Here is a 24,542-nt window from a genome sequence, read left to right as displayed (position 1 = left end):
GCCTCTAGGGCTTCCCTGGTGGCGCAGTGGTTAAGAATCCGCCTGCCGATGCAGGGGACACGGGTTTGAGCCCTGGTCCGGGAAGATCCCACGTGCCGCGGAGCAACTAAGCCCATGCGCCACAACTACTGAGCCTGCGCTCTAGAGCCTGAGAACCACAACTACTGAGCGCTCGTGCCAGAACTACTGAGCGCTCGTGCCACAACTACCGAAGCCCACGTGCCTAGAGCCCGTGTTGTGCAACAAGAGAAGCCACCGCAGTGAGAGGCTCGCGCACCAACACGAAGAGCAGCCCCCGCTCGCCACAACTAGAGAAAGCCCGCGAGCAGCAACGAAGACCCAACACGGCCAAAAATAAATAAATAAGTAAGTAAATAAAATAAATTCATTAAAAAAAAATAAAAACAGAAGGAAAAAACTCTGAAAAAGAAAAAAATAGGGCCTCTAAGTCTACTTTGCCTTCTAACCCCTAGATGTTCCCTTTGTGGGTCATGATGGATAATACGCAGGTAAGAAGACTCTGTGCCTGTCCGTGCTCATTCTTTTTTTTTTAAAGAAACTGAGTTTTCCAATCGTACAAAGAGAACTGTGATCCAGCCAGGTGCTGAAAGCTACACGAGTTGATGACGTCTTACTAAAATCAGATGCTCAGCAGCGCTCTAGTTATTTGCATGTCTGTTCTTCCTAATCATGAGACCTGTCGTCACTGAAAAATGTGTGGAAATATAGTTATTTGGCCCCACAGTCAGTGCGTTGGTGTCTCTATTCCCCTCGGAATGCCAAAGCCATGTTAAGGTGAACTCTGCATCTTGACACAATCCAACCAATCTCAAACAAAAAAACACCTCCCTCCAGCTCTACCCCCTTTTGGTGAGTACTCTATATTTCTCCTTCTCCCTCCCAGCCGAACTCCTTAAAAGAAGAAGTCTGCTTCCTCAACTCTCACTCACACCATAAGCATATGCTTTCTAAACTCCCAGCCACACAGCTTCCCCGGAACTGTTCTCCCCAAGGACACCAGGGATAAGTTGTCACTGAACACTGCAGACACTTCTCAGTCCTGACCATCTTGCCGGGATCTGGCAGAGTGGACCCTCCTCCTTTCTTGAACTCTCTCCTGCTCTGGTCAGGAGACACCAATGGCCCCTCCTGGTTTTCCTCCTAATTCTCTGGCGGACCTCATCTGCCTTCCCTGTAGACTCTGCCGCTGCCTGTGCTCATAACTTACAGGTCAGGGGTCCTCAGGGGGCTGCCACAGCCCCTCTTTGCTTGCCATGTCAAATTCTCCTTTGGAGTTTTCATCCCATGGCTTCAACAAATATCCCTCCAACTGGGGTATCTTGGAACCGCATGAAAGCCAGCATGCCCCCACATAAAAGCTCATTTTCCCCATAAACCCGATGTAGTGTGTGGTACCTCCACCCATCATCTAGCGGCATGTCACTGCTCAGAGAGAAACAAGAGCATGGTTCTTATTCTTCCTTTATCTTCCACATCCAATCTGCAATCACGTCCTGCTCATTCTGTGTCCTAAATATCCCTTGCAACTGTTCACAGCCTGTAGCTCCTAATGCCACTCTTTTAGCCTAGGTTATCTTCATCTCTCTGCAACAGTATAATTAACCACCTGCTAACCAGTTTCCTTGTTACCAGAATCAACGGACACACTTAATATTCCACTGGATGTAACAGCAGCGAAGTATCTTCTTAATTCTCTCACAAGTAAATTTTCTCTCATTACAGACACAAATATATGGAAGAAGCTATATTAACAACTTGAAAATAACATTGGTTACCACTCCAAACTATTCCCACAGTATAGAGAATGATCTTTCAAAAAGTCAAGTCTTCTGATAGCTTCACTAGGATAATGCATCAGGATAAAGCCCAGACTCCACGACGTTCTACTAAGAACCTTTATGAGCAGACCCTTGCCCACCTCTTCAAACTCATCTCTCAGTACTCTGTGCTCCTCCCTGCCCAACAATCCTTCCCAAACCACCACCTCTTTCCAAGCTATAGATTGCCAATCTCTCCTCCTCTCTTTTCCAGGCTTTCTTACATCCTCTTCTTTCCACTGGGAGAGACTTCCTCACATTCACTGCCTAACTCCTTGGTTAAACATTCGTTTCTCTAGGAAACCTTTCCTGTAAGTTATAGTTCAGTTGGGTTTGTCTCCTTTGAGTTCCTGGAGCCCCTGCGCATCTCCTATCACTTACACTTTGTTGTAAGTATTGGCTTAACTACCTGTTTTTCCCTCAAGACCATAACCTTTGGGAGATGTCTGTCTGCACTGTTACCTTTTTTTAGCGACGGTGGCAGTGCTTGGCAAATACATAAGTGCAACATGCCAAGTGGGTATCGTTTCTGAACTCCCTATGGTTTACAGAAGTCTGAAATCCTAACCTCTGGCCAGGTAGATATCCTCAGCCCATCCCATATTCCTTGCTTTCCATTCTCCAGCTACTGGTCATCCTTGCTTTCCTAGCTTGCTCACCTCTGCGTCTTCCACCACAGGGCCTTTGCACATGCTGTTTCTGCTACCTGGAAGGCTAATTTTCTAAATTCCTACGCCTCCTTCAGAGCCCAGCTCAAACTTCTCTTTCTTAGGAAAGTTTCCTTACTCCCTCAAGCCCCGCCCTTCTCATTCTTTCAAGTCGCTTCCCTTCACTGTCCTTATCACAGCTGTGATCCTAACCTTTACTCTTGTAATTTGATTGTCTCTCCAGAGACACCTTGCATGCCATGAGCTCACCAATAAGGTCTGGTTTCCGTTCACAGTCATACTCCCACGGCCAGTTTCAGTAAGTGGTAGGCACTCTGGAAAAGGTTTTTTTTTTTTTTTGCTCAAGGCCCTAGGGGTGCAGGAAAGCTTAGAAGCACAAAGCGAATTTTGGCACACTGTAGACTTCCAGGGCCAACTCTTGCAGCTTATGATTTTCTTTCAAGAGGAAATGAAAGCATAACTCGGTGGCGTCTTCACAGCTTATTCCTGCCAGTTCTGCTTTTCTATAAATACAATCCTCATTTTCAAGGAATCTGGATAAGATGGCTGCAGCTGACTATTTTGGGGAGGCCCTGTCGATTTTATTTCAGAGGGGATGTTGTCATCTGTCTTTGCTCCTGGGGCAGGTGTGAAATGTGTCGTGGACCCCTGTTGCTGATTCTACAGAAGAAGTTGGACATGTCAGGCTAATTGCTTCACAGGCCCCGGACAGGGCCTCTGAGGACAGGCTGAAAGGCATGTTGAGATCTCCCCGAGGACCCATTATTTGATGTTCTATCCATTACTGTTTTACTCCTACTGTCGTGTGATGCGGGGATGCTTCTGAGAGAAGCTCTTTGTCCTGTAGTGTTTTCTCCACCAGAGTTCAGTGCTGAAGGCCGTTTAAGGACACCAGCCTCCAGCTTACAATAGGAAGACGTCTGAGCAGCATGGGACACGGAGATCGGTCTTTGAAAAATTCATGTAATTGTTGATGCCAAAGTCAAGCAAAATGTTGACATTATAATTTTCCAATGTAGTTTTCTTATTGCTACTACAACTTACAAAGCAAGATTTCTGGGTGCACCTTTGAAAATGCTTCATACACAGACACATACATCCTGTAACTTGAGTTACAGTAAAATTACAGTATAGCTAATTCCGGCAAATTATAAAGGTAACTAACTCACTGTGGAAATAATAACAGGCCAAGTATGCATTGTATTAATGTCCTTTTGTGTAATCAAGAAAGCACACAACTTTAAATACAAATACATAATAAAAATGTAATATCTGGACTTATTCTTTGTATGTAAAATTGTGGAAATTATTGTACATATGACAGACACACAAATAAGACAAGTAAATGCATAACAGCTAAAATTGGCCAACCAATTAATATTCCCACAGTCAAACCTCTTGTATATTTGACTCTTATCCACGCATAGGAAAGTCTGTACTTCAAAGTACTATTTGAACATATATACAATTTATCATGTTAAGCATCCTTAAACTGTCAGTATTTTTCTCCTTGGAGCTAAAAGCTAGCACAGAAAGTCTCTCCTTCTTTCCAAAAATAAGGAATAATATTTCTGAATCCAGTTAAGAACAAAGGATACTACAGTGTAAACCACTGACTTTAAAAAACCTAGAATAGCTTGTTATATCATATAACCATCCATCATGATATATAGATATACTACAGTCTATCCTCTATTTTCTCTAATTCAGGAGCTGAATATGTCTCTTTAAAATAAAACCACATACAAAGAAATAAAATAAAATACAATAAAACCACATACAAATATGGCATTCGGTTGCCAAATTAATCAGTTTGGCCATCGAGATCACAAGAACTTGCTAAGAATAGTTAATAATAAGAAGGATTAAAGCTGCAACTTTTCCTGTCTCATGTTTTAATTCTTCCTCTCAAAAGTTTTAAATGAAAACATTTTCAGACTTTTAATGGTTCATGAGTAGTCTGATGCCATTGTACTTGCATCCATCAAAGGACAAGTTCTCCAACATCTTTTTTTTGGCTGCATTGGGTCTTCGTTGCTGCGTGCGGGGCTTCTCATTGCAGTGGCTTCTCTTGCTGCAGAGCATGGGTTCTAGGCGCATGGGCTTCAGTAGTTGTGGCTCGCGGGCTCTAGAAACCAGGCTCAGTAGTTGTGGCACACGGGCTTAGTTGCTCCGTGGCAGGTGGGATCTTCAAGCCAGGGCTTGCACCTGTGTCCCCTGCATTGGCAGGCGGTTCTTAACCACTGCATCACCAGGGAAGCCCTCCGACACCTTAAAGAAGTCTGCACAATGGTTCAGGTGCCATTTCACATGAGAAGCACCAGAGCTTTGCCCTGTGGTCTTGCCAAATGGACTAAGCAAAGCTCTTGAATGCCAGGAGGAAATGCATCTACCACACCGTCATTCAGGAGTTCATGCTGATAAATGGCAATTATTTAAATGGATGTTTGTATTATTACAAACCATTTTCACAGCAAAGTCAGGAAGACCGTCGTAAAGGAACGTGTGGAATCTTTATTGTTATTTTTCCAGTGCTTACAGAACATTCCCTTCTTCTTTCCTGTTCACATGTCTTACCCCTCACTTTGCCTGAAAATATATTTCATTTAGCTTTCTCCGCTCCAAGGCAATGATATAAGTGCCCTATTCACTTTTAGGGGATACAGAGGAGTCATCCATTTAGACTTTCCCTTGCATGTAAATCTCTCAGTAGTGTTTAGAAATATGTAAGTGACCTACACATTTTATGACACCTTAACAAGTCTGTACAATGATCAAAAGGGAGAATGCAGTCAGGTGAAGAGTGGGGTGCAGTCAGGTAAATGTCAGCGGGGTGACAGTTTAGAAATTCATGGAATTCAGAGGTTCATTCTAATCTCAGGAATGAACAAATTATATACAGCAACAGGGCATTGCGGTTTCCATCTCAGAAACAGTCAGAAAGCATGAAACTCGGGATGTCTACCATGAGAACTGTTTCAGATTCCAAGACTTTTCGCAACTTTCCTATGTTTGTTCTTCTCTTTCATTCCCCAAAGCAGCTAGCATGAAAATTCTCAGATTTGTGGACGAGTATTCTTGTACAAGAAGCAGATCATCGCCTATTTCACAGTTTAGACGTGAGCCAAAGCGGGGAGAGGACCAAGAAATAGAGGAGGTGATGATTCTGAGGAAGAGGGAGAACAGGCTGAATTTTTGAGGACGTAGAGGAAGAAGGAAATAAAAGCCCCAGACTATCCCTGGAATGACCCGGGTACCTAAATACCAAAATCAGGACAAAACAAACAAAAAGAATCTGCACGGCTCCTGCATCATCTCATCTCAAACCCGACAGGGTGGAATCAGAACTCTTCACGTTTCTTTCCCTATACATCTCCCTCTGCAATACTCTCACTTATTAAAAAAATATCCACATAACGTGCCACCATAAACACCCCACAGATATTAAGTCATGTAAGGTACTATTCTCACCCCTATCTTACAGGTGGGAAACAGGTACAGAGTTAAACTGAGCAAGGTCATGCGACTACCAAGTTTCAGAGCTGGGACTTGAACCCAAACAGTCTGACTCCAGAGTCTGAGCTCTTCACACCCCTGCCATGCTGACTTTACCCAGATTCCTTTGCTGTCCACTAGGCTATCAACTATATAGTTATCTTTGTCATTATTACAATGATGCTTCACTTACTCAAGCTTTTGTCTCCATGAAATAACCTATTCCTCTCTGCCAATAACCATATATAACTTACTTTCTGCTCCTGTGTTGATTTTTATGGGAGCAGGGAAAATAAGGATGAAAAATGAGAAATGGGCTGTCAACGCTAGAACGAAAGCATACAGGTATGGGAAAGGTGGAGTTCTAAGTTCAGCTATTTATAGATCAAACAGAAGTGGTGGTTTTATAAACTGAAAAGCAACAACCAAAAACCTGAGCCATGAGAACACACATAGAATCTAAAAGCCATTCTCCATCATTCTGAAGAATTATTAAACACAAGAGCAATCCTAAGGCTTGATTTTCTTCCTTTGGTTCAGACAGCCTAGGGTAATTAAATTCTACTCATGAACGTACAGAGCTGAAGTCAACAAACGCCCGATGAGAAACAAAGGAAAACATAATCTTACCTGCAGACGTGTGTTTGAACTTTTCACTCTTCTTCTTCCTCCATTTCCAAGGCTTGAAAATCCTTCCCAGGTTGGCAAACTTACTCCTCCTCCGGATGGGTGGGGTGTGGGTACCTGGGACAAGGGAGTCAGATCGCATTGCCGCCAGCCTCTCCACTTCCTCAGCTTGTTTCCCCGAGAAAGAGATGGAAAAGAGCGAGAGAAAGAAAAGTGTTAAAATGGGAGCCTCACAGATGGCCAATGCTTGCCATGGTTACAGATAACAGAAACCACATGACCCAACTTCCGTTTCTCTTTCTGCCTTTTGGAATGGAAGTCATACCAACGTGTTCTAAAGGCTGGTGACAGTCAGCCCAACCCTAGGGATCTGGACCACCCCAACCAAATTTGCCCAGCCTTCACCGAGGCTTAAGCAGAAGGGTGAGGAGGTGGAGGCAGAACGGAGCGCCCCTGACACATCAGAGCCTCCCCTACGAGGCAGGGACAGGGCATCAGAAGAGTCAAATGACAGTCAGTGTAGCTACTGGTCCAGCACTTTCTCAAATAAGACTTGGCAGATGCCATCACTATAACACCGTCAGCTGAGAAAAGAGGAGGGAGAAAACATTTATCAACCGTCTATTCCAGTGCCAGCATCTCCACCACCCACAATGCTCTTTCCTACAACCATGCTTCACCCAGACCTGCAGAAGCACTAGAATCTACTGAATGAGTGCCTCCACCTTAAAATCCACTGACCATTTTTAGAAACACTTACACTTCATGAGATTTTACAATTGACTAAATTCCTCTAGGTCTTTTTGTTCCTGGTGCTTTGCTTTAATAAAAAAAAAAAAAATTCCTGTAAATTGAGAGTTGAGCATGACATTAGGTACCATCTAGACTAATCCCAACAGCTTGACATTTTGAGGACATGAAGACCTTCAAACTCATAATGCCCAGGGGACCCTTTCTTAAGGGCCACAATCACTCTGACCACTTATCTATCACTTGGAATAAAACTCTTTTCCAACGTACGTGAGCATCTATAGATCTCAGTGAGGTAAAGAGACCCTGACTTGAATTTTTACGACAGGCATAATCAGAGAAAATAACCTCCTTGGCGAAATCAAGGCAGGTGGGAGGGACTTGCCATTCCAGAAAGTCCGATTACATCTAGAGCTGCGGCCAATCCAGAACCACTCTGCTGGGCCTCTTGACACCATCCTTCAGAAAAATTTCCTGGACTTTGCAACACAGGCTGTTCTCGGAAGCTCGATCTTACAGCCTGATGTTCCACCTGCTATCACCCAATATGGTTTTAACCAGGAGATTCAATCATTCAACAGATACACATGGAACCCTCAACCATATGCCGGGCCGTGTGCGATGGTGACAGATGATGACAGGTTGGCAAAGGCTCCCGGGCAAGATGGAAAGGAAGTAGATGAATTTGAGTGACATCTAGGAAGCCAAGAGTCAACGGGACCCGGGACTGACTGGGTGGATGAGGGAGAGGAGGCAGAGCATTCCTGATGGCAACGTTCGCGTCAGCGGAGTGGCCCCCTGCATTCATGGAAGCTGGGAACGTGCGGGGCATAAATTTGGGGGGGAAGGCAGTAACGATTTGGACATATTGTATGGCGAAGGCACTTCAAACTTTTTTTTTAAATTAATTAATTAATTTATTATTTATTTTTGGTTGCATTGGGTCTTGTTGCTCTGCGCGGGCTTTTCTCTAGTTGCAGCGAGCGGGGGCTACTCTTCGTTGCGGTGCGCGGGCTTCTCATTGCGGTGGCTTCTCTTGTTGTGGAGCACGAGCTGTAGGTGCGTGGGCTTCAGTAGTTGTGGCACACGGGCTCAGTAGTTGTGGCTCGTGGGCTCTAGAGCACAGGCTCAGTAGTTGTGGCACCCAGGCTTAGTTGCTCCGCGGCATGTGGGATCTTCCCAGACCAGGGCTCGAACCCGTGTCCCCTGCATTGGCAGGCGGATTCTTAACCACTGCGCCACCAGGGAAGCCCGCTTTGAACTTTTGACTTGACATGGTTCAATGCATGGGTAAGCCCCTCTTTTCAATCACTGTCTTAAGTGACCACTTATTCAGTGCGCCAGACGCTGGTCGTTTCTGGAGCAGATGCACAGAAGAGCTGGACGTGGCTGAGCAGACCCTAGCGGAAGAGACAGAGGCATCAGTGTGGAAAACTATGCTGTGACGGGAAACTCCGCCAACTTCAACGGCGGCAAAGAGGAGAAGCTGACTCTGCTTCACGAGTTGGAAAACACCCCCCGGGCGTGCCATGTGCCATTTGGGGCTAGATTTTGAAAGAAAAGGAACTGTTCTCCCCACATCGGGAAGAGAGAGGAGTGGATTCCTGGAAAGAGGAAGAGATCCAAAAGGAACAGAGAGGCCTGAAAGAACATGGCATGTGTGGGAGCTTCAAGAAACCCAGAGAAACCCGGAGTGTCAGCCGAGATGGGGAACCAGAGGCGAGAGGTGCGAGAGGGGGCTGGAGCCTGATCCTGCAAGCCTGGGGGAAGTTTACTAGGTGTTTGGGTTTTATCCTATACCCAGAGGGAGAAGGAAGAGAATCTGAAAATGGGGATTGACATTATGACATTCAACAAATATGTATGGAAAGCTCACTCTGCACCAGACACTTAGGCTATGTCCGTAAGCAAAATAGATAAAAATGCCAACTCGTGGAGCTTACCCTGGGAGGTACGGTGAGGAGCAGACATTACACAGTCAAACTAAATCAGCTGTAGAGTATGGTAGACGATACTCTACTTGGGGGAGAAAAGAAAAAAAGTGACTATGATACAAGTTAAATGAGATCAAGAGTGCCTTGGTGGAGGAGGGGCTCAATTTTAATTAGCCTGATCGAGAAGACCTGCCACCAGGACACAACCAGATGTGCTTCTTAGGAGTATAATTTTCACAGCAATGGCATCTTGAACTGGAGTGTGAAGAAACAGGTGGCAGACAGAGTAACGAGGAGGCCACCACACTCGTCTGGAGGGCAGTGACAGAAGGGACACAGAGAAAAAGATGCAATCCAGCACGGGGGAGAATCAACATATCTTGGTAATTTTCTGGATACACATGGGGGAAGACAAAGAAGAAAGAATTAAGTTTTTGCTTTCCATGACTGGGGAGATAATGAAGACTTTACATTTTTTAACGAACTTTGAGTACAAAGGGAAGAAGCCAGCCGAATAGGATGGTCGCTCAAGGACAAGGGCTTTGGAACCAGATAATGCAGTTTTTGTTTTTGTTTTTTGCAAACCTCTTCAGGGAGTCGGATTTTATTTCTTAAGGTAACGGAGCACAACTGAAGGAAATGTGTCAGGATGGGGATGGGGAGACGGGATCACGTCAGTAGGCTGAGCTGCAAGAGTCAGTGGAGAGGAAGAGGCTGAAGATGTAGGGAAGAGATTGAGAAGTTTGTGAAACAAGGTTCTCAGGGAGAAGAGGTGGGATCACAAGTACTTATAGAAATTCGTCATCGGAGGACTTTACTCTGAGTCACTGAACGTCTGAACTGAGGTCTCTGGTCACAAATGGCACAGATCAGATGGGAGCCTCAGAAGGATTAATCTGGTAGCAGTGAATAAAATGGATTCTTGGAGCCTGATGGGAAGAAGATAAAGATTGAGGTTGGGCTTCCCTGGTGGCGCAGTGGTTGAGAGTCTGCCTGCCAATGCAGGGGACACAGGTTCGAGCCCTGGTCTGGGAAGATCCCACATGCCGCGGGGCAACTGGGCCCGTGAGCCACAACTACTGAGCCTGCGCGTCTGGAGCCTGTGCTCCGCAACAAGAGAGGCCACGATAATGAGAGGCCCGCGCACCGCGATGAAGAGTGGCCCCCACTTGCCGCAACTAGAGAAAGCCCTCGCACAGAAACGAAGACCCAACACAGCCATAAATAAATAAATAAATAAATAAATAAACCCAAAGTTTAAAAAAAAAAAAAGATTGAGGTGACTTTAAGTAAGTTTGGGTTACAGAGAGGCTGAGGAGACTGCTTTAAAAAACCAACTGCAATGAGTAAACAGAAGCCAAATAGAGCAAGTAAACAGCCTCTGGAGCAACACTGAATTTGAAAATTATTCTCTTTAAAGGGTATCAGCTGCTGGAGTTGGTGCTCCCTCAACAACGCTCAGTAGCTGGGAAGAGCCACACAGCGACAATTGTGGGAAACCAAACCAAGGAGGTTTTGAGTCCAGGATGGACACCAGCTCAAGAGAGTCTGGTGATCTGATTCCCACAAGATCCCTTTCTCTTTTGTACGCATCACCTTTTAAAACTTTCTTACTTCAGTTGCTAATCTCATTGTTACTTGTCCAGATTTTGCAAGTCTCCAAACCTACCTCCCCAACCCTAATCTCCTGCCTTCAAACCTGTATTTTAAACTGCTGCTAGCTTACTCTTCCAGAAACCCACTCTTCTCAGAGACTTTCAAGGCCTCCACACAACTTACAGTAGAAAGTTCTCATTTCTTGCTTTGCCCTTCAGGAAACTCCGCCTGAGCTCCTGCCCAGAATGATCTTCCAGTACCTCTCTAAACATACGCTGCGGCCCAAATGAAACACTGTCTGGGTCCCAGTGGGCTTCGGGGGTGGGGATCAAACCCCTGAAAAAATACGCAAAATTTCATGTCTATTTGGTTGGAAGAGTTCCCATCTTTCTTTGAGTCTCCAAATAGACTAAGACACAAAAGGAAAAATTTTAAAGTATCCAGGTTGAGGCTTTTTATGAGTTCAGCCAATTTACAAACATCCTCTGCTACGGATTAAAGGGAGAGAGTATATACTAAAGCCAAAAAAAAAAAAACCGAAAAACAAAAACCAAGATAGAAGTTATTCAGGATTGACACAGGTTGCTCTCATTGCTGGCGCTCCCTAATGGTTTGTTCAATAAGTAAATGAATGAGGGCATCTGATGCAGCTCCTTCACACCGTCTTGAGAGGTATGAAAATCAGCATCACTATTCGACTTAAGAAGAATGTACCACAAGGACCAAAAACCTGTTTCATAATCACATCTTCCAAAAATGAGTAAAAATTATTCTGAAATTACCATGTTAAAACAATTATAAGGGAGAGACCTTCAAGATGGCAGAGGAGTAAGACGTGGAGATCACCTTCCTCCCCACAAATACATCAGAAACACATCTACATGTGGAACAACTCGTGCAGAACACCTACTGAACACTGGCAGAAGACCTCAGACTTCCCAAAAGACAAGAAACTCCCCACGTACCTGGGTAGGGCAAAAGAAAAAAGAAAAAACAGAGACAAAAGAATAGGGATGGGTCCTGCCCCTCTGGGAGGGAGCTGTTAAGGAGGAAAGGTTTCCACACACTAAGAAGCCCCTTCACTGGCGGAGATGGGGGGATGGGAGGGGGGAAGCTTTGGAGCCACGGAGGAGAGCGCAGCCACAGGGGTGCGGAGGGCAGAGCGGAGAGATTCCCGCACAGAGGATTGGTGCCGACCAGCACTCACCAGCCCGAGAGGCTTGTCTGCTCACCCGCCGGGGTGGGCGGGGCTGGGAGCTGAGGCTTGGGCTTCGGAGGTCAGATCCCAGGGAGAGGACTGGGGTTGGCTGTGTGAACACAGCCTGAAGGGGCTAGCGCGCCACAGCTGGCTGGGAGGGAGTCCGGGAGAAAGTGTGGACCTGCCGAAGAGGCAAGAGACCACTGTTGCGGGGTGCGCGAGGAGAGGGGATTCAGAACACTCCCTAAACGAGCTCCAGACACGGGCGCAAGCCGCGGCCATCAGCACGGACACCAGAGACGGGCATGAGACGCTAAGGCTGCTGCTGCCGCCACCAAGAAGCCTATGTGTGAGCACAGGTCACTCTCCACACCGCCCCTCCCGGGAGCCTGTGCAGCCCGCCACTGCCAGGGTCCCGTGATCCAGGGACAACTTCCCCGGGAGAACACACGGTGCACCTCAGGCTGGTGCAACGTCACGCCGGCCTCTGCCGCCGCAGGCTCGCCCCACCTACTCCGTACCCCTCCCTCCCCCCGGCCTGAGTGAGCCAGAGCCCCCGAAGCAGCTGCTCCTTTAACCCCGTCCTGTCTGAGCGAAGAACAGACGCCCTTAGGTGACCTACACGCAGAGGTGGGTCCAAATCCAAAGCTGAACCCCAGGAGCTGTGCGAACAAAGAAGAGAAAGGGAAATCTCTCCCAGCAGCCTCAGGAGCAGTGGATTAAATCTCCACAATCAACGTGATGTACCCTGCATCTGTGGAATACCTGAATAGACAATGAATCATCCCAAAATTGAGGCGGTGGACTTTGGCAGCAACTGTAGACTTGGGGTTTGCTTTCTGCATCTAATTTGTTTCTGGTTTTATGTTTATATTATTTAGTATTTTAGAGTTTATTCTAATTGGTAGATTTGTTTATTGATTTGGTTGCCCTCTTTTTATATATATATAGATATATATTTTTTTTTCCTTTTTTCTTTTCGTGAGTGTGTATGTGTATGCTTCTTTGTGTGATTTTGTCTGGATAGCTTTGCTTTTACCATTTGTCCTAGGGTTCTGTCTGTCCTTTTATTTTTTTTTTAACATAGTTTTTAGTGCTTCTTATCATTGGTGGATTTCTTTTTTACATTTGGTTGCTGTCTTCTTTCTTTCCTTGTTTAATTACTTTTTAATTTTTAATAATTTTTTTTATTTTTTATTTTATTTTATTTTTTTCTTTCTTTCTCCCTTTTCTTCTGAGTCATCTGGCTGACAGGGTCTTGGTGCTCTGGCCAGGTGTCAGGCCTGTGCCTCTGAGGTGGGAGAGACGAGTTCAGGACACTGGTCCACCAGACACCTCTGGGCTCCATGCAATATCAAACGGCGAAAGCTCTCCCAGACATCTCCATCTCAACGCTAAGACCCAGCTCCACTCAATGACCAGCAGCCTACAGTGCTGGACACCCTATGCCAAACAACTAGCAAGACAGGAACATAACCCCACCCATTAGCACAGAGGCTACCTAAAATCATAATAAGGTCACAGACACCCCAAAACACACCACCGGACACGATCCTGCCCGCAAGAAAGACAAGGTCCAGCCTCATCCACCAGAACACAGTCACCAGTTCCCTCTACCAGGAAGCCTACACAACCCACTGAACCAACCTTACCCACTGGGGGCAGACACCAAAAACAATGCGAACTACGAACCTGCAGCATGTGAAAAGGAGACCCCAAACACAGTAAGTTAAGCACAGCAAGAAGACAGAGAAACACACAGCAGATGAAGGAGCAAGGTAAAAACCCAGCAGACCAAACAAATGAAGAGGAAATAGGCAGTCTACCTGAAAAAGAATTCAGAGTAATGATAGTAAAGATGATCCAAAATCTTAGAAAGAGAATGGAGAAAATACAAGAAACGTTTAACAAGGACCTAGAAGAACTAAAGAGCAAACAAACAATGATGAACAACACAATAAATGAAATTAAAAATCCTCTAGAAGGAATCAATAGCAGAATAACTGAGGCAGAAGAACGGAAAAGTGACCTGGAAGATAAAATACTGGAAATAACTACCACAGAGCAGAATAAAGATAAAGGAAGGAAAATAATTGAGGACAGTCTCAGAGACCTCTGGGACAACATTAAATGAACCAACATTCAAATTATAGGGGTCCCAGAAGAAGCAGAGAAAAAGTAAGGGACTGAGTAAATATTTGAAGGGATTACAGTTGAAAACTTCCCTAATATGGGAAAGGAAGTACTCAACCAAGTCCAGGAAGCACAGAGTCCCATACAGGATAAATCCAAGGAGAAACATGCCAAGACACATATTAATCAAACTATCAAAACTTAAATACAAAGAAAAAATATTAAAAGCAGCAAGGGAAAAACAACAAATAACACACAAGGGAATCCCCATAAGGTTAACAGCTGATATTTCAGCAGAACCTCTGCAAGCCAGAGGAAGTGGCAGGACATATTTGAAGTGATGAAAGGGAAAAACCTACAACCAAGATTACTCTACCTAGCAAGGATCTCATTCAGGTTTGACAGAGAAATGAAAACCTTTATAGACAAGCAAAAGCTAAGAGAATTCAGCACCACCAAATCAGCTTTACAACAAAGGCTAAAGGAACTTCTCTAGGCAGGAGACACAAGATAAGGAAAAGACCTACAATAACAAACCCAAAACAATTAAGAAAATGGTAATAGGAACATACATATCAATAATTACTTAAACGTGAATGGATTAAATGCTCCAACCAAAAGATATAGACTGGCTGAATGGATACAAAAACAAGACCCGTATATATGCTGTTTACAAGAGACCCACTTCAGACCTAGGGACACATACAGACTGAAAGCGAGGTGATGGAAAAAGATATTCCATGCAAAAGGAAATCAAAAGAAAGCTGGAGTAGCAATTCTCATATCAGACAACATAGACTTTAAAGACTATTACAAGAGACAAAGAAAGACACTACATAATGATCAAGGGATCAATCCAAGAAGAAGATATAACAATTGTAAATATTTATGCACCCAACATAGGAGCACCTCAATACATAAGGCAAATGTTAACAGCCATAAAAGGGGAAATCGACAATAACACAATCATACTAGGGGACTTTAACACCCCACTTTCACCAATGGACAGATCATCCAAAATGAAAATAAGTAAGGAAACACAAGCTTTAAATGACACATTAAACAAGGTGGACTTAATTGATATATATAGGACATTGCATCCCAAAACAACACAAGACACTTTCTTCTCAAGTGCTCATGGAACATTCTCCAGGATAGATCATATCTTGGGTCACAAATCAAGCCTTGGTAAATTTAAGAAAATTGAAATCATATCAAGTATCTTTTCCAACCACAACACTATGAGACTAGATATCAATTACAGGAAAAAATCTGTAAAAAATACAAACACATGGAGGCTAAACAATACACTACGAAATAACTAAGAGATCACTGAAGAAATCAAAGAGGAAATCAAAAAATACCTAGAAACAAATGACAATGAAAACACAATGACCCAAAACCTATGGGATGCAGCAAAAGCAGTTCTAAGAGGGAAGTTTATAGCAATACAATCCTACCTCAAGAAACAAGAAAAATCTCAAATAAACAACCTAAACTTACACCTAAAGCAATTAGAGAAAGAAGAACAAAAAAACCCAAGGTTAGCAGAAGGAAAGAAATCATAAAGATCAGATCAGAAATAAATGAAAAAGAAATGAAGGAAACGATCGTAAAGATCAATAAAACTAAACGCTGGTTATTTGAGAAGATAAACAAAATTGATAAACCATTAGCCAGACTCATCAAGAAAAAAGGGAGACGACTCCAATCAACAGAATTAGAAATGAAAAAGGAGAAGTAACAACTGACACTGCAGAAATACAAAGGATCATGAGAGATTACTACAAGCAACTATATGCCAATCAAATGGACAACCTGGAAGAAATGGAAAAATTCTTAGAAAAGTGCAACCTTCTGAGACGGAAAAAGGAAGAAATAGAAAATATAAACAGACCAATCACAAGCACTGAAATTGAAACTGTGATTAAAAGTCTTCCAACAAACAAAAGCCCAGGACCAGATGGCTTCACAGGCGAATTCTATCAAACATTTAGAGAAGAGCTAACACCTATCCTTCTCAAGCTCTTCAAAATATAACAGAGGGAGGAACACTCCCAAACTCATTCTACGAGGCCACCATCACCCTGATACCAAAACCAGAAAAAGATGTCACAAAGAAAGAAAACTACAGACCAGTATCACTGATGAACACAGATGCAAAAATCCTCAACAAAATACTAGCAAACAGAATCCAACAGCACAGTAAAAGGATCATACACTATGATCAAGTGGGGTTTATCCCAGGAATGCAAGGCTTCTTCAATATATGCAAATCAATCAATGTGATAAACCATAATAACAAATGGAAGGAGAAAAACCATATGATCATCTCAATAGATGCAGAAAAAGCTTTTGACAAAATTCAACACCCATTTATGATAAAAACCCTCCAGAAATTAGGCACAAAGGGAACTTAACTCAACATAATAAAGGCCATATATGTCACACTCACAGCCAACATAGTTCTCAATGGTGAAAAACTGAAATCATTTCCTCTAAGATCAGGAACAAGACAAGGTTGCCCACTCTCACCACTATTATTCAACATAGTTTTCGAAGTTTTAGCCACAGCAATCAGACAAGAAAAAGAAAAAAATCCAAATCGTAAAAGAAGTAACGCTGTCACTGTTTGCAGATGATATGATACTATACATAGAGAATCCTAAAGATGCTACTAGAAAACTACTAGAGATAATCAATGAATTTGGGAAAGTAGCAGGATACAAAATTAATGCACAGAAATCTCTTGCATTCCTATACACTCATAATGAAAAATCTGAAAGAGAAATTAAGGAATCACTCCCATTTACCACTGCAACAAAAAGAATAAAATACCTAGGAATAAAACTACCTAAGGAAACAAAAGACCTGTATGCAGAAAACTATAAGACACTGATGAAAGAAATTAAAGATGATACAAAGAGATGGAGAGATATACCATGTTCTAGGATTGGAAGAATCAACGTTGTGAAAATGACTATACTACCCAAAGCAATCTACAGATTCAGTGCAATCGCTATCAAACTACCAATGGCATTTTTCACAGAACTAGAACAAAAAATTTCACAATTTGTATGGAAACAAAAGACCCCGAATAGCCAAAGCAATCTTCAGAAAGAAAAACGGAGCTGGAGGAATCAGGCTCCTAGACTTCAGACTATACTGCAAAGCTACAGTAATCAAGACAGTATGGTGCTGGCACCAAAACAGAAATATAGATCAATGGAACAGGATAGAAAGCCCAGAAATACACCCACACACATATGGTCACCATATCTTTGATAAAGGAGGCAAAAAATATACAATGGAGAAAAGACAGCCTCTTCAGTAAGTGGTGCTGGGAAGTCTGGACAGCTATATGTAAAAGAATGAAATTAGAACACTCCCTAACACCATACACAAAAATAAACTCAAAATGGATTAAAGACCTAAATGTAAGGTCAGACACTATCAAACTCTTAGCAGAAAACATACGCAGAACACCCTATGACATAGATCATAGCAAGATCCTTTTTGACCCACCTCCTAGAGAAATGGAAATAAAAACAAAAATAAACAAATGGGACCTAATGAAACTTAAAAGCTTTTGCACAGCAAAGGAAACCATAAACAAGACCAAAAGACAACCCTCAGAATGGGAGAAAGTATTTGCAAATGAAGCACCTGACAAAGGATTAATCTCCAAAATTTACAAGCAGCTCATGCAGCTCAATATTAAAAAAACAAACAACCCAATCCAAAATTGGGCAGAAGACCTAAATGGATATTTCTCCAAAGAAGATATACAGATTGCCAACAAACACATGAAAGGATGCTCAACATCACTAATCATTAGAGAAATGTAAACCAAAACCACAATGAGGTATCACCTCACACCAGTCAGAATGGTCATCATCAAAAAATCTACAAACAATAAATGCTGGAGAGGGTGTGGAGAAAAAGGAACCCTCTTGCACTGTTGGTGGAAATGTAAATTGATACAGCCGCTACAGAAAACAGTATGGAGGTTCCTTAAAAAACCAAAACTAGAACTACCATACAACCCAGCAATCCCACTCCTGGGCATATACCCTGAGAAAACCATAATTCAAAAAGAGTCATGTACCACAATGTTCATTGCAGCTCTATTTACAATAGCCAGGACATGGAAGCAACCTAAGTGTCCATCGACAGAAGAATGGATAAAGAAGATGTGGCACATATATACAATGGAATATAACTCAGCCTTAAAAAGAAATGAAATTGAGTTATTTGTAGTGAGGTGGATGGACCTAGAGTCTGTCATACAGAGTGAAGTAAGTCAGAAAGAGAAAAATACCGTATGCTAACACATATATATGGAATTTAAAAAAATGGTTCTGAAGAACCTAGGGGCAGGACAGGAATAAAGATGCAGACGTAGAGAATGGACTTGAGGACACGGGGAGGGGGAAGGGGAAGCTGGGACGAAGTGAGAGAGTGGCATGGACATATATACACTACCAAATGTAAAATAGCTAGCTAGTGGGAAGCAGCTGCATAGCACAGGGAGATCAGCTCGGTGCTTTGTGACCACCTAGAGGGGTGGGATAGGGAGGGTGGGAGGGAGACACAAGAGGGAGGAGGTATGCGGATATATGTATATGTATAGCTGATTCACTTTGTTATACAGCAGAAACTAACACACCATTGTAAAGCAATTATACTCCAATAAAAATTTTTAAAAAACAAACAAAAAAAACAATTATAAGAAATTAGGAGTGCCTTTTAAAAAATTTAGAGTGGCCAAGAGCTGACAAACATTTTAAAGGCCTAATTGTAACTCTATCATTAAATGAAGCCTTAAGAAGTATATTAGTAAATTCAAGATGTTTAGCCCTTAAGTCCAGATTTTTGAGCAGACCTGATTACTTTCACTGATTAATGTTTAATCATCCACAGGACTTCTTCCCCGAGTCCATCTGATGATAGGGTCTAGCCCTCAACCGTTTTTGCCACCAGATAACGAACTTGGAAGGCTTGAGAGTGAGGAAAGAGACCAACTGCAAATAGTTTGAAGAGGCAGAAAAGTAAGAAAACAGAACAGGGCTGAGAATAAAGTGGTCTGTGTCCGAGCAACCGCAGGGACATGAGAGAGAACAGCATGAAGGTGAGCAGTAGAGCAAAGGTGTGTTTATGAAATCAGCTTTCTTTTGAAACAGATCAAGAAAAAGCTGCTTTGCCCAAGCCCACGGTTCTCACAGGTGGCTTCCTGCTGCTGCTGAGAGAGAAGACGGCTGTCTGGAGAAAATGCTCACTTAGACACGAGTCAGCTTGAGTTGTCAACTGCCAGGACTGAGAATGCTGACCCCCAAAGGTAGGAAGCTAGGCAGCTGAGCTCATTCAGAGAGCTGAGGGGGGCAGGCGAAGCCTGGACCAGATGACCTCTGGGGTCCTTCTAGTGTTTCCATCCAGAAAAACACCCTCCTAACAGATCAGACGGTCTGGGCTCCCTTTCATGACATGACTGGGTTTGGCTTTAACACAGGGAGGGTAATGGCTGGGAGGTGATTCTTCTTTCTCTTTAGAAAAGCAGGAGACAAAATACCTGATGGATGCACTATTGTAATTACCGAGAACCCAAGCAGCTGTGTCTGTGCGTGCTCTGAAGCCACCCCTCGTGGTGGCCCGGGGTTGCTCCTAGCGGGCTCCTAGAGGATGCAGTGGGGAGGGGCGGGCAAGGGGTACTTTAGCTGGCTTTACCTTACCATGGTATTTCTCACGGTGGCTTAGTTTTCAAAAGGCTTATCCAAAGAAAGCACCAACTTTGGTGTCCTGCTGGCCTAGAATGTGTTAGTCATCCAGTGTCCCCCAGAGAAGTTTGGAAAAAAGGAAGCTGCAGTGTCTGTGCTATCTGATGTCTAGTCAACAGAAGAGGCAGAAGGGCCAGGACATCTGGGGCCCCTGCTCTAGATCTCCCCATATGCCAAGTGCTCTTAGGATTTCTGGAGGACCTGAGATGCTCCCAGGTTGGACATTTGCTTCTCAACCCAAAGCAACGCCCCAAACAGAGTGCTTATGTAGCAGGATCTGATAACATTCACTTTTCCTTCCAATCTCATGGGAAGGGGTTATGGTTTCATGATATCTCACCAGCCTAGGAATGGGAGCCAAAGATGGGGGTGGAGGTGAGGATAGCTGTCAGTTAACTACACTGAGCTGCCCGGAGCCTGAAACTGTCACCTTTCTGCCTCAAGCAGCATTACCTTTGCTTACAGCTGCAAAACGATGTCACACAGGTCCCTAGCCATTTAGAGAGTTCTCGACGACGATGGCTTTCCCCTTTTAAAATGCACTTTCAGTTCTACAGAGACACCTTATCACAGGGAAATGGAGAATTACTATGAATGAACAGGCATAAGAGGGCAGTGGTTTCCCTTTTTCACTCCAAAAGAAGTCATGGCACACTCTCCTACAGAGGTCAGATCTCTTTGAAGAGTTTCTGTCCAACCTAGGACTCATCTCTGTTAACTACGAGGTGTCTTTAAAAAACAAAAGGGTGATGCATTTTTATTCTAAAAATCCTGGGACTGCCTAGTCCCAGGAGGTGAGGAATGGGATGGAGATGGGGGCGGAGAGGGGAGGAGACTGGGCATCAGAGGCGGTGGCCATGGGGGCATAATGGAGGCTCCTTTGCCCAGAGAAGGTTGCCCAGTTTAGAGAACACATGTAAGCCCATAAGGGCTGAGAGGTAAAGCAACACTGCCACGTTGCCCATGGAGCTACTGAAGGGTTCAGTGCAAACACAAACATGATGCCTGAAAACACACCAGCGTTAACACTGCTGAGGACGAGGATGTATAGTGTTCACACCTTCTCTTCTCACTCTGGCCTTCCCTTGACCTTCACTGTCCTTACACATTCTCCACCCTCTGTGTACCACCCTCCTCCTCCCTATCCCTCACCACCAAGTCAAAGATGGATCCCATCTGCATATTAGAATTAAGGCACAGACACTGATACTGGGGTAGCACAATGTTAATGAGAACACAGCTGCATTAAACAAAAGCTTTGTCTGTCTTAATCTAAAGGCTGGCTAACTTGAGTAGTGCAGGCCCCAACGAGGAGGGGAAAGAGCTCTGCAGCCCCTCGGCTACCCGGACACACAGGTGGCTACCTTCTCTACTTGGGTCTCCCCAAAGGAAAAACCAATCACACGCCCCTCAAAACAGTACCCACGCTCCAGATGCAACCATCACACATGATTAGGACATTTGAGTCTTAGCCACTATACCTCCGGAGGGACAGGAAAATGTTTATATTGAGACAGTTCCTAATCAGTCCTGTTATAGGAAGGGTATTCTTCACGGAGGCAGAACCATTAAGGGGTGTGTCTTAATGACACAGGACAACACAGTCCTGAGGGCTGGGAGCAGGTACAAAAAGAAAGTGAGGCTGCATGTACCTGGGCCCATACTTCTCAGCATATCTGCTCAGGCACCGGCCAACTTCCTCCTTTCTTTCTGGCTCCAGAGATTTCTGCCTGGTAGGGGGTAGTCTACCCACTGCAGGAAGCGAGCCCCAAAGGGCTTTCCCAGGCATGCCACTGCCTTCCACACCAGGGACAGCCATCCTTTACTGGCACCTTGGCAAAAGGACGCTATGACAGCATGAAATGGAGGGAGGAGAGAGGGGAATTGATGAATCCCATGGGACCAAAGACGGCCCAAGTCATGTTTCTGTTAATCTGCTCTTCAAGTGGTAGTTGAAATCCAAGAGGAATATGAGACTGTCCCCAAATCCTGTGCCCTAAGATGTACTGATTTTTGAAGACGGTAGCTGTACTGGTTCTGAAATTGTAGGCCACTGTATAAGCAGCTATGACTAACATGGTCTACAGAACTCTGCAGACTGTGAACAGGGTATCAGTTCCTTGTAACAGGAAGAGAGATTCTGAACAGGATGGTGCTTCCGTGGGCATTCACATCAATGATGAAAGTAATCATGATGATGATAACAGTATTAATAACAGCAGCCATTTTTAGTCACTTAAGTCTGCCAGGCACTTGACCTACACCCTCGATATGTATTACCTTATGTCATCCTCACATTAAGCTTATGAGGTAGTGTTATTATTATCCCCATTTTACAGGTGGGGAACTGAGGAGAAACTTAATGAACAGGAAGATGTGATTCTCAGGAAAGAGACACCCAGGCTTTAAATGAAGACTTGTCTATTTTCAAGAATCCCTTCTTACACTATGAAAGGCTGGCTTTTCAAATCCCTGTGTTAGTGATTAAAGTAATAGGAGGGCTTCAGGGACAGGGAGAAAATGAGCTGCTTTTTGCAAAGGCTACAAAACAGATGCCAATATAAATTGATCCCACTCTAGCAACAGAAAAGTGGTGTCACCAATCTTATCCTAAAATGTCATAAAATATACGCATATATAAAATGCATATGCGTAAAATACAAGCATATATGCCCTGGAGGATACCCGCCCAAGGTCACTAGCACATTCGGAACCATGTGTAGGAGGTTCTCTATTAAGCACTTATGCCACAGGCTACAATTAGGAACTCAGCAGGTGCCAGTTTGGCCTGGAAAAGGCTCAGACCTGCTTCACTTAGAAAAGGCTATACATTGTGTACGGTGGTGGTAAGAATCTTAGTTTTGAAACCAGGAGGATGTGGGTTCAGATCTAGAATCTACTTCCTAATAGTTGTTGGTGGATAAGGGTTCTTTCTGCCTTCCAGGCAGGAGGCCTGGGCTTCCTGATTTTCCTCCAGAGGATCTATCACCTCGCCTCCATTTCCAGTCCTGGCGGCTCAGTAAAGGATGATCTCACTCCTGACACCAGAGGTGGGCACAGGACCCAGCGCCAGCGAATCAGAACATTTCATTCTCCACCTACCCTCCCACCCCTAGTAATTCATTCAGGGATGAGCAATTGAGTCCCGCCAGGCAATGAGACTCAATTACAGATTTTGTTGGGGCTATTGATAGACGTGCTCTTTCAACTGGGACTGCATATTAGGCTCTAAGTCTCGTCGAAGCAGCGGCCATAAACTTTAAAACCTTTGCTCAGACCTGATTAATGTTAAAATAATTTCTAGGGTGCAATGGTAATTCATATGCTTTGAAAGGAAACAATTCTATTACATCAAATACTTTCTATTTTCTAAGAACTGTGCTGAGAGGATATTCACATTCCACGGCCACAGACAGTCAAGGGACAAAGAACATTGCTAATAGACTGGACAGGTGGGGAAATGTCTTATTTAAATTTACACAGGTCTGTGTTGTATTTATTGAGATAGTATATGTTATCTGCAAAGTTCCTCCTGAGATATTCAAAACAAAATTCCTGTTTCACCTCCCAGGAATCTAACCTTCAACCACCAAAGCATGTAATGACTAAAAAAACTTATAAAACATTCTATCGTTCCTTTAATCTACACATTTGTGCTGGGAATGGAACTTGTGTATTTAAATTGTAAACGAACTCTGAAGTCTTTTGTTAATACAAAGTAATAATCTTTAAATAATGTAAATTCTTTGTTCATCTTAAAACCTCAGACCCTCGGTCTCAAAGTAAATAAATAGTGCCTCTCAGATTCAAATCAAACCGCAATGAAACCTGGTTTCTCCTGCAGGGGTCAGCAAAACTTTTTCCATAAAGCCAAATCATAAATACTTTGGACTTTATGGGCCATACACCTCTGCTACAAATACTCGATTCTGCTGTTGCGACGTGAGCGCAGCTTCAGACAATCATGTACAAATGAGCATGGCTGTGTTCCAAAAAATTTTTATTTACCCAGGCAGCCAGCCTTTGGGACTACAGTTTGCCAAAACTTGCCCTATAGCATGGAGCTGCTGGCAATCTTTCTGCCATCTCGAGGAGAGAGGCTGCCTCAGAATTGAGCCAACAGAGGAAAAAAAAAAGGCTGAGGGAGGGATGGCTCAGGTGAGAATGAGACCTCATTATATCATTTGGGCCCCTGGATCCAGCCATGCCTGGAACCATTCTAACCCTGGACATTTGCCTTACATGAACCAATAAATTCTCTTTTTTACTTAAGCTAGGATGGGTTGGGTTCGCTTTCACTTGCAACCAAAAGAGTTCTAACAAATTAACTGACCACCAGTCTGCTCTCCTATAAAATAAGGATAATACTGACTTGTAAGGATTAACAGGTATGTACTTAAAAACACTCTTTGGGGGACTTCCCTGGTGGCGCAGTGGTTAAGAATCCGCCTGCCAATGCAGGGAACACGGGTTCGATCCCTGGTCTGGGAAGATCCCACGTGCTGCGGAGCAACTAAGCCCACAAGCCA

At 43.8% G+C, this 24,542-nt stretch overlaps 1 protein-coding gene across 6 annotated transcripts in view; it reads right to left on the bottom strand.

Moving 5' to 3' along the window:
* PHACTR1 (phosphatase and actin regulator 1) overlaps positions 1–24,542 on the bottom strand; it is a 545,181-nt gene that overhangs the window by 194,063 nt on the left and 326,576 nt on the right. For all 6 annotated transcript variants that reach the window (XM_082413295.1, XM_082413298.1, XM_082413299.1 and 3 more), the window contains one exon: positions 6,632–6,796. In XM_082413295.1, the coding sequence (XP_082269421.1) occupies positions 6,632–6,796 (165 nt within the window). The remainder of the gene's footprint in view (positions 1–6,631; positions 6,797–24,542) is intronic.

Source organism: Balaenoptera physalus, assembly GCF_965194825.1.
Source record: "Balaenoptera physalus genome assembly, chromosome: 11".
Taxonomy (NCBI): Eukaryota; Metazoa; Chordata; class Mammalia; order Artiodactyla; family Balaenopteridae; genus Balaenoptera; species Balaenoptera physalus.
The sequence above is the reverse complement of the archived record's forward strand: the minus strand, read 5'-3'. Positions and strand labels throughout refer to the sequence as shown.